The 10,180-nt window shown below is 38.5% G+C and overlaps 1 protein-coding gene across 1 annotated transcript; it reads right to left on the bottom strand.

Annotated features, from left to right (window-relative positions):
* Window positions 1-4,739: 4,739 nt before the first annotated feature.
* On the bottom strand, window positions 4,740-9,071 carry LOC110724383 (protein FAR-RED IMPAIRED RESPONSE 1-like). Its single transcript, XM_021903802.1, has 6 exons — window positions 8,973-9,071; window positions 6,885-7,813; window positions 6,624-6,779; window positions 5,793-6,147; window positions 5,157-5,684; window positions 4,740-4,880 (listed from the first exon to the last, which is right to left on the bottom strand). The coding sequence occupies exons 1-6, from the start codon at window positions 9,069-9,071 to the stop codon at window positions 4,740-4,742; spliced, it is 2,208 nt and encodes a 735-aa protein (XP_021759494.1).
* Between the last annotated feature and the right edge of the window lie 1,109 nt (window positions 9,072-10,180).

Below are 10,180 nucleotides of genomic sequence, written 5' to 3'. Positions count from 1 at the left end.
GGCAGCTGTTTTTCTCTTCTGTGTCCAAAGAAACATGGCCAGAAGAGCTTGACTCGGAATCGTCCTCTGACGAGTCCGAAGAGGACGACTCCTCCCCTCTCCCGGAGGGGCCCGCCTCCTCTCTTTGAAAAGGAGCAGATTTGTTAACTGTTAAATGGGAAGGGGTCACTATGACTCCTCCCTCAGAATTGCCGGCTTTCAGGCCGCCTTGTTTCACTTCCACATCTGGCGCCTGGTCAGATGTTTCACTAAGCGGCACCCTGTGGGAGGAGCCGTCTGAATATGAGATCCTAGTAGTCTTTTTCGTTCTGGCCATCCTGCTCTGCATAGACACAGATACAGTCGGACTTTGTATAAAGGGCAAAGATGGGTCCGGAAAAGGGCAGGCGGCACTCCTAGTCCTAGATTCAGCCGTCCCCGGTGACCGGCTGATCACTAACCTAGGTCGTGTCTTGTGCTTCCGTGGTGCCATTTCAAAAAAATAAAAAGAAAATTAAGAGTAAGAGAACCGACAGTTACCTGAACGAGTGATGATTGATGAAATGCTGAAAATCCTGTGCAGTCGGCTTGTCAGACAGGCGGTAGGCAGAAAAGGTCTGAAATGTCAGAGCAAGTTCAGGGGTCCGAATGTTCTCAAAAAGTTCTCAAAGTGTGAAAATGACTCAAGACAATCCTCCCTTATATAGGCGAAGTGAGAAGGCGAAGGGTCACTTTCAGAATTCAAAATTTGGGCGGGAAAATCTCTCGTCCTTTCGCCGAATGTCACTTGTAGAAGGTCGCCGCCTGTTACAGTGCGACACCTGTCACAGGTAACACGTGACCAATCACGTGCCACCTATGAGAGGCAAATGATTAGGGGATTTTGCTCCCACCAATCGGAATGCGCCACGTGGGCCAATCAGGTCCTGCCAAGTGTCCCCCATTTGGAACTGTCAGGGCTTGCCACGTGGCACGCGCTTATTCGTCCACCTTGGACATGTTATGTCATGACATGTGGCATACTCCATGCCTAATGGAGAAACCGGCCACCCAGGCCCAACTTCCGAGGGAAGCCCAATCGGCCCTAGGTTAACCTAAACCTAGGATGGGCACGTTTCCCAAGGTTATAAATACCTCCCTTAATCCTCATTAAGGGAAAGAACGGAAAAAACACATTAATTACACACAGTAATAACCGGCTGATCTCGCTAACAAAGCAGATTACCTACATTAAACACTCTCACCTAGAGAGACCCAATCACTTTAATTTCCGCATTAATTACTCCTTAATCAAGTACTAACTTGACCGTTGGAGGCGGAGCTCCCAGGAGTCTCCGTTATTTTGCAGGTACAGGCGTCCGGTTCAAGTCTCGGAATTGTAACTCTCCCGCAGGACATCAGAAAACCCCGAAACAATAATCATGTGGGATCTTGTTTAAATCGTCTTAATGTATATTTTATTAATATTCAATTTTATTAATTTTACAATGTTGATAATGGAGATAATAAATTCTTAAAATTGTGCGTTGGCAAACATGATAAAAGAAACGTGTCATCTAATTAGGAACATAAGAAGTATGAATGAAGCCACTTATTTAGAACATCTCATATATGATTTTTCTTACATGTTTCAAATTCTTATAATCACATTTCAGTTAAACTCGCAGTGTTATAATTTGTTGAAAAGTCAACTTTGCAATTTTACAATCTGTTGAAAAGTCAAAGCTTTATGTAAACCCAATATAAAACAACAGACCAAATATAATAATTGTATTCAAATGTTAATGATACAAGTTCCAAAACTGTATTTCTTTATGTAAACCCTACACGTGATTTAGAGATGTAAATGTGGGCGGCACGATATAAATCAATATATGAATTCCTTTATGATAATGTTATTCATGTGGTTTTAAAAAGAAGGTGCGCTAATCCTAACCATCTTTCAACCAATTTTCTTTACAAAGCAAAACGTGGATGGTGCTATCACTGCTACATAAAGTTATGAATTCCTATGTGTAAACAATTCACAAGATTTAAAAAACTTACTCTTTAACACATTCCAATTAGTTACATTTCTTTGTTATATCACTATGAATTCGTTTATATAAATTATTTACTTGATTTATAGGGAAGTGACTCAACTTCATCCTATGCATGTATCAAAATGCAAATGATACAATATAAATATATCAATTCCTTTACATGAATCATTCACGTGTTTTAAAAGATTTAATCTAACAACTTCCCGAATATTTAATAATCTCTCCCTTAGGCAAGTTTACATAAGATTACTTTACGTATCAAGAATGAAATCTTAATGGAAATGTGAACAAGAAATTAATACTTTGTATGAACTAATAAATAAAGAAATACTCTGTATTAATTTATGATTACTACTTCTTAAAAGACATAAATTTGGGATTGTCGTTGATGATCTTAGTATACCCTACAATACCAATCCTTCCTTTAGCTTAAATCTGACAAATGGGACAAATTTTAGGGAAGGTAACCTAATTATAAAACTCTTAAGACAAAAAAACCAAAGAATATGGAAAGGTTTTAAAAATAAAAAATATAAAAAAATGGAAATATTTAAAAAAAACAAAATTAAAAAATAAAAAAGAAAAGCTGGCATCGAAAATCTAAGCAATAAAATCTAATTGTCAAACTCTTAAGACAGAAAAACCAAAGTATATGGAAAGGTTTTACAAATAAAAATAAAAAAGTAAATGGAAAGATTTTTATAAAACAAAAAAAATTAAAAAAAAAAAGATGGCATCGAAAATCGAAACGACATCATTTCCTTTAGCAGATTGGCGCGAGAATTGGAAAGGTTAATGGCTTTCCATATTCCATCCCTCTTTTTGTTTCGTCTTCCTCGCCAATTCACCTTTTAGAAAAGAAAATACTTGTTTCAAAGGGAAAAAAACCTCTTTCTTCCCTCTTCACGCATCGCCATTAATATGGGATTGTGCTAGAGAATCTAAGCAAGACGAACTACAAAAATTTAATTCTCCTAAAGGTATATTCCTATTTTTTGTTCCTCCTCAATTCGCTATTAATGGTTTTGGAAACTAAATTATGGGTTTTTTCCGTTTTTTGTTTTTAACATTTTGATTTTGCTTATTTCTCTACATGTGCTATATTGTGTATGGTATTTTCCTATTTTTTTCTTGATCTTCCTCATTTCGCCGTAAATGGGGTTGAAGGTACTGAATTATGGGGTTTTGATTTTCGGCCAATTTTTTTTTATTTATTTTTAATGGTTCTTTGTTGTTGTGGGTGGCTGATCATGACTTTAGAAATTATTTTGGGGGAATTATCTAGGGAATTGGCTGATCATGCTTATATTTCTGCATGTGCTATATTGTGTCTGGTATTTTCCTGTTTTTTGTCTTGATCTTCCTCATTTCGCCATCACTAGGGTTTGAAGGTACTAAAATATGGGGTTTTGTTTTTTTATTTTTCCAGGTACGGACGCTTGATCAAATGCCCACCCCATCTTCAGCAACCTCGACCTCCTTTGCATCCACATCTTCTTAAAGGTTGACTGGCTGAGTCGGGGGAATGTAAAGCAAGTCTACAAGAAGTGGAGGCTGTGGTGGCGCACTCGTCACTTGGCTAACCTCCAACCCTTTCATGGGCCCATGGCCTCCGTCAATGAGTGGGTTCTCAATGATCTCATCTACAACAACGGTCGCGATCTTCATGCTTGGCTCAACAAGGATATGACTGCTTACTTTGATGGGTTTCCATTACTCTTCAAGGAGCACTAGGCTGTCTTGGGAGGGGGGGTGCAGCTTGTTGGTTTGTGTTGTGAGAAGCTGCTAATGTAAAGCTTTTTTCTAAGTTTATTCTTATTTTAGTTACTTATATTAGGATCACAATGTCATGGTAGTTTTTGGTGTGTGACAAATCACTGATCATCTTTTGGGGTTTGTCACTACCATGTCATTGGGATAAACTGTATAGCCACTTTGTAATGGAGCCACTTATTTTGAACATCTTGTTGTTCTTATTATGCTTTTGTTTTTACATGTTTGCAAATGCTATGCTTTTGTTTTTACATGTTTGCAAATTTTGTCATACTCTAACCCAATAAAATTTCTTTGAACATCTCATTGTTGATTTTGTTTCACATGTTTCAAATGTTTATAATCACATTTCAGTTTAACTCACTAGTTTTACAAGCTTTGAGTTGGATTTCAAAGCTTTGGATTGAATCAGTGTATTCAATCTTTTGCCTTGAAACTGATCTCAAGATCTTGAGATTTATATTTGCGGAAAGTTGTCATACTCATACAATATCTGTCTGTTTTTCAAACAGATAATTCCCGATACAAACTAAACAACAGGCTCACACAATAACCGGTCTTCATATGCTCCCGTAACAACAAGCTATATCTGTTTCTTCTATACTCAGAGTCTTCATATTTAATCATGAGTCTGCATTCAGAATACATTAATTTAAAGGCGGTAACCAATATGGAATCACCAATCACACTAAAATTCAAGTAAATTAGAGTACCTTTGCTGCAGCAAACTTAAATGGTCACTCATCGGCCAGTAGTTCATCAAGACGTTTTTGCTTCACCTGTGAGGTGCGATGTGCAGCAAACTTAAATGGTCACTCATCGATCATTAGTTAAATGTGATATAAATAATCACTAAGAAGACGTACTTGCCTTCCCCTTGATTGGAATGCCCTTCCTTTTTGTCTCCCCCTTTGTTTTACCTAGTTCTGCCATTCCTGCCTTTTCCTACATCCTCCTCAACACCATTTCCCGCAACACCATTTCCTCCTCAACACCATTTCCTGAATCCTCCTCAACACCATTTCCTGCATCCTCCTCGACACCATTTCCTGCATCCTCCTCAACACCAACACCATCTTCAGCATCCTATATGATATAGATATAACAGCAGTCAGAGAATGAATAAAATAATAAAAGGATAAGCAGTTATTGAACATAAAACAAAGCATAAATCTTAACAGGACTAGGCTTCTTATTCTTGTTTGTTTTCTTGTAGCCAGTTTAAGCTAACGTTTTGTGCCTTGAACCCTTTGGCCTACCCCTTTTCCTTTTCTTAATTATAGGGTCTTTGATAATAGGGTCCATGGCAGCTGGATGGGGGTCTCTAGGCTCTGCAGGAGCAGTAGGAGCAGGATTCCTAACTGAGGAAATCGTTATGTCTTCACCTGTTGATGACAGTGTACTAACTACAGGAACATTCTCTTGACTCTTCTTGTCCCTATGGTGATTAACAGCTAATTGAAGCTTCGACAGTGTATCAATTACCATATGGACCATTTGATCATCCACCATGGCAGCGGTTTCATACAAGGGCTCGAATTTTCCCATCATTTTGTTGAATCTCTTCACAATAACCGTGTCGCCCGGATCATGGTAGGCCACCTTCACCCTAGTTTGCTTTCGAGGTATGTCCTTCCGCCAACGGGATACAATGTACTTCTCTGGCAGATCTTTAACCAAGTTTTCATCGAGAATCCTAATACAGTGTTTGCAAAGTATGCCGCTTGTCTCAAACTTCCTATAGTCACACTGTACCTCCTTTGTAATTGGAAACAAAGTAACATTGTAGGTTCTTCGCCTATCTGTAATGACATCCTCACTAGCACCGGGAGGTATTATCCATACACGATCGACCACTGAATACTGAATAAGGTTTTCAGACAAAACCTTCTGTCCTCAGACGTTGCAATACATCATTCTCGTACACTCCTTTTGAACTTCTTGAAACATGTCTGTGTATAACTTTTGAAATATTTTTTCCACTTTGAAGAAACTAACCAACCTCCTAAGGTACTTCGAGCAACGCTCATCTGCACTCACTTCATCTCGAACGCGTTGATCCAAGGCCATGCAATACTTTTGAGGAAACTCATGTAGTTTGGTTTTGCGGTTAACATAGCCATCGAAAAACCGATTGATGCTCTCCACCCTTTGTGTGGTCTTCATACCAGCCCAAAAAAACTCTTTCATGTAAGTAGGCACCCACATACAACTCTCTTTGTGTAGGCTCTGTAGCCATTCATTGTCCTCCAACTTATACTCAGCTATAAACTCTGCCCATCGGATATGAAACTCCTCGGGGTCAAAGCTCTCATACACCAGCTCTTTGAGGGGGTTGATGAACTCTTGGTAACTAGACAAAAATGAGCAAGGTTAGAGTACATAACAGCAGAACAACAGTTTAACTCGCAATTTTACAATTTGTTGAAAAGTCAAAAGGCTGTCTATCAACTTTGACTTGAATTTCAAAGTCTTTGTTTAATAAGTGAATTAGTTTATTCTTCCTATGAAATTGATCTCAAGACCTTGAGATTTGCGGAAATTTTTCATCCTCTCCTATTCAACCCCCCCCCCCCCCCCCCCCCGCCCCCGCCCCCCTTGTGCAGATTTGTATTCAACATAGCAAATTTTAATTTATAAGGCAGGAGGAATATCATAACATACCGTGCACACTTGCCAAGTTTCTCAAGGATCTTGCTCATGATATGCCATATGCACCAACGATGCACCGTGTTTGGCATCACTTCAGCTGCCGCTTGGTCGGTCAAAATGGCTTTAGGAGCTCAGTTGTTCATGCAAGCTAGCCACTGTCGAAATATCCACGCAAACGTATCGCAGTCTTCATGTGAAACAAGAGCACATCCCAACAACAACGATTGCCCATGGTAGTTCACACCAACAAAGTTCGCAAATGGGAGCTCGTACTCATTCATTAGGTATGTTGTGTCGAAGAAAACCGCATCACCAAAGTCCTCATAAGCTACCCTAATTTTTGCATCCACCCAAAATACATCCTTAAGCCTCCCTTCTTCATCCAAACGTTGAGCATGGAAAAAAATTTAGTTGTTGGATTGCATTTTTTCAAAGTACTCCATCATTGCCACCGAGTCCCATTTAACCATCTTCAACCGCCTAGCCTTGTACACCTCATGTTGTAAATCTTTGACGGTGAGAGCCATGTTACCGTTTTGTTCGGTTGCCATGCAACTGTTTATTTGAGAAATTGGTACACCTTGATCATAGAAATCCATCAACTTCTTCTTCACTTTTGAGGTCATTTGCTTCATGCGGTACTCCTTCACAAGCTTAGAATTTGCCGAATCAATCTTGTGATTATCCTCTAAGTGCACAGTCTTCACCACCCACATGCCATGTTCATTAACTTTAGCATAAACACGGGCCTCACATTCACACTTTTTCGAAGTCCTCTTCCTACGACTTAACTCATCCTCACATACCACCCCATCAACTAAACCACCTGAATCTCCAACACCCATTGCCTTTGCCCTCTTATTCGCTTCCCTCCTAGCCCTCATGTAGGGTTTACCCCAACACTCACACTTCCACGTGTTTGCGATTCTTTGTTTGTCCGCCATCTTAGAATTTACGCCTTGAACCCTTGACACTCCAAACCCCATGTTCTCAGCATACTCCTTGTAGTAGGCTTCAACCTCGTGCCAAGACCGGAACACCATCCCTTCCTTATGCTCCTCAACAATTACACGCATTTCATTACTACCAACAACAATGTGAGTCGTATGAATTGTTTTCACTGGGGATAAATACCTAACATTCACATTCATGTCAACTGCACCTACACCAACACCCTCAGCACAACTATCTGCAACAACTATGTCTTCTATACCCTCCATATCATTGCCCTCCTCCTCCTCCATATCAACTTTACTCCTAAACTTAATGACATTGACACAATCACCGACACCAACCTCACTGCCCCTAATAACGCCTTCAGTTTCCATTTCCATAATATCAGTCTTCTCCATCAAAAAAAATTCACCCTTCAAATACAAAGCACCAACATAATTACAATACAAATTAATACAAAACACCAACATAATTACAATACAAATTAAACCAGTTAATCAACCAAACAACACGTTTTCACAGCACAAATTCAACCCAACACAAAAATACAACCAACCAACACAAATCAACCAACCAATTGAACAACCAACAAAGTAATACAACCAAATTTCAAAAATTAACACAAATCAACAGAGGGATTTGTTTCAAAGCATACGAAGATAACACATTATCAAAAAGTATAAATTGCATTTTCAACTACATCATTCAGCCATTTTCCAGTAACCTCAAACCACCCATTTTAACAGAGGCATTCAACCTCATAATAGGAGGTGGAGATATTTCTGCGACCCCCTTAAAAAAAAGGAAATGCGGGCAGGGTAGAGCTCCGCGGAGGGTTCGAGAATAGGGTAAGGTCCTGTCCTTTAGATTCAGATAAAAAAAGAGTTCTAAACCTTTAACAAGTGCTGCGTACAAGTTCCGGCCAGAATGATTGGGAAAGATCAACAAAATTGGAATTTGAACCGCTCACAGTAACAGTAGTAGTAGCGTAAAGGCCGTAAGTCGGGGAGCGGCCATAACATAAGGCTATTACTTTCGCATCTCTCTCTAGAGATCCATAGATATCTAGAGAGAGATCCGCCTGCGTGAGATAATTGTCTCTTCACCACCGTCGCATCTCTCTTTGGGAGACGGACGAGTCTCCCTGCCCTTTGTTCCATTCTCAAGTCCCTAAATTTATGAAGTCTCGTTTCTGTTGTGAACCAATTCGTTAACATACCCCCAAGCCACTTTTTTTTATTAACATAATGACAACGTACTTTCAAAATTATTCTGATTTTGGTCGCAATTATGAATTCAATTTCATGAAATGTTGTTGCATCAACACCCTAAAACAGAACAAAACTTACGACTAGAAGAAGCGACGAAGAAAGAGAATAGAAAACAACCTGCTAATTCGAAGATGTACATTGAACATAAAAAAACTCACGACTAGAAGAAGCGACAAAGAAAGAGAACAGAAAACTACCTACTAAATCAACTGGGTCTGGAAATTGGGTCTGGAAGCTGTTCAACTAGAAGATGTATGAAGATGGTGTAAAGATGTGATGTGTGAATATTTTCCTGCCTAACCTCAACAATGTAACGCCATCCGTTAAACAGATTGACACAAGGATGTCCCCACTCAGCACCACTCAGCAAATTAACACATAGGCGAATCCGATTCAGCATCCCAGGAAGTGAAAGACATCACTTTAATTTCAGAAAGGCCATTATAAGAAACACTTATTCTCATAATGAGGAACAGAGATTTACTCATTGAATTGCAGAGGCTATTTTTAGGGTTTATAGAATAGTTTATCAAGTTTTTTGGGGGGTTTAATTTTTTATCTCCATGGATGAGTGTAGTTGCAAAGATTAGGGTTTTTTCAAGGGTGGGTAGGTTAAAGACGACCGCAATTTAATTTTGGGAAATACGCGGGCTGGGGATGTCAAGTGCTATCAAGTTTTGGACATTTCCATAACTTGGCCATAGTCATTATTCCTTGTCATTTCCATAGTTATTTCTAGACATTGTCTCATATATAAATACATGTATAGTGTATAATTATACAAAATACATACTCTTTATGTACTGTATAGTCATGACAAGAGTATGGAAAAGTCGTACTCTTGTCATCACTACTAAGACAAGAGTACCTTTTTCATACTTCAAAATTATATTATCATCACTATTATTGTATGGAAAATTTGCGAGAAAGCTCCTCTTAAGTGGCCGACATAGTGAAGAAGGTCCTTTTATAAAAAAGGTGGCACAAAAGGTCCTTTTATGGCGATTGACCTCACTACAACAAAATGAAGCTAAGATAATAGTGAAAAACCATTGCCTAATATTAAAAAAGTGTTTCTTTGTACCTAAGGCAACACATATGAGGCGTAATTTATGCCCCCGTTGTCTATTCATAAGGTAACAGTTTTTAGTTCAAAGGCAACAATTTTAAAAGTCAAGGTAAAATAATACCTAAGGCAACAGTTCAACAAAGATAACAAATAAAAATTGTTGCCATCTTAAACGACAATTCAAAATTGTCACCTTATGTCATAATATGCAACAACCTTTTCACTTGTTGTATTTGCTAGCAATAATCCATAAGTGTTGCCAAATATTTTAAAGACAACACTTTAAAAGTTGTTATATAAAATTAAATAACTAGAATAAATTGGCTATTTTTTTTTCCGATTGTAATACATTGCTATATAATAATGAAAGAGTGAAATATGTAGTATTCTTGTGAATTTGTTATATAAGAAAAATTTTTATCATTAAAACATGTAATAAG

Source organism: Chenopodium quinoa, unplaced genomic scaffold, assembly GCF_001683475.1.
Source record: "Chenopodium quinoa cultivar QQ74 unplaced genomic scaffold, ASM168347v1, whole genome shotgun sequence".
Classification (NCBI taxonomy): Eukaryota; Viridiplantae; Streptophyta; class Magnoliopsida; order Caryophyllales; family Amaranthaceae; genus Chenopodium; species Chenopodium quinoa.
This window is presented reverse-complemented; position numbering and strand designations above follow the sequence as displayed.